The sequence below is a fragment of the Buceros rhinoceros genome, unplaced genomic scaffold, assembly GCF_000710305.1.
Source record: "Buceros rhinoceros silvestris isolate BGI_N320 unplaced genomic scaffold, ASM71030v1 scaffold19452, whole genome shotgun sequence".
In the NCBI taxonomy this organism is placed as follows: Eukaryota; Metazoa; Chordata; class Aves; order Bucerotiformes; family Bucerotidae; genus Buceros; species Buceros rhinoceros.
In genome coordinates, this window is record NW_010399692.1 from 9,635 (window position 1) to 10,337 (window position 703).

A 703-nucleotide genomic window follows, 5' to 3' on the forward strand; every position below is an offset into this window, starting at 1 on the left:
TGTCCCAGGTCGTGGGGCCCAGCCGGGGGGAGCCCCGGGGAGGCTCCGTGGGGACCCTCTCCATGTCCTCGGCTGCTTTCTTAGGGGATTCCCGGTGCCTCTTCGGTGTCAGCTTGCTGGCCGGGATCCTGCTGCCCTTCCTGGGGGTAGCTCTCTTGGCCTCTGTGTTCTCTCCACTCTCTGTGCAATCAACCTCGGGTTTCGGGACCTGCCCCTTGGGCTCCGGGTCTGTCCCCAGCTCACCGGGGCCGCTGCTGGGATGGGGCAGGCAGCACGGGGCTCCCTGGGGAGAGCTCTGCAGCCGGCAGCCCCCTGACACAAAGGAGTTCACGCTCTCATCACAGTGCTCGGGGTCGAACTGGTAGGATGCTTGGGACACTGGGGTCTCCTCTGCAGATTCTTCGGTTTCCCTCCCCAGCGAAGGTGTTCTCCCTTTCCTGAGCTGGGCCGGGCTGGGCGAGCACTCCTGGGCCAGAGCATCAGCCTTCGGCTCCACCAGCCCCGTGCCAGTGTCCACCGCATCCTCTCCCAACATGACCCGCTCCCGGGTGGCTGTGCCCACATGGGACACCGGGGCCAGCTCTGCAGTGGGCACGGTGGCACAGCCAGCGTCAGCCCCGCTTCCCAGCGCAGCTGGAGCCTGGGCTTCAGCCGGCAGCTGCGTCAGGGATGAGGCTTCCGGGTCGGGTTCCCCTCTGGGGTC

General features: G+C 67.3%; 1 protein-coding gene across 1 annotated transcript in view; it reads right to left on the reverse strand.

The window, feature by feature from the left end:
* LOC104489429 (transforming acidic coiled-coil-containing protein 1-like) overlaps positions 1-703 on the reverse strand; it is a gene marked incomplete at both ends in the record, with an annotated part of 17,535 nt that overhangs the window by 9,414 nt on the left and 7,418 nt on the right. The window contains one exon of the mRNA XM_010131588.1: positions 24-695. Coding sequence (XP_010129890.1) covers positions 24-695 — 672 coding nt within the window. The remainder of the gene's footprint in view (positions 1-23; positions 696-703) is intronic.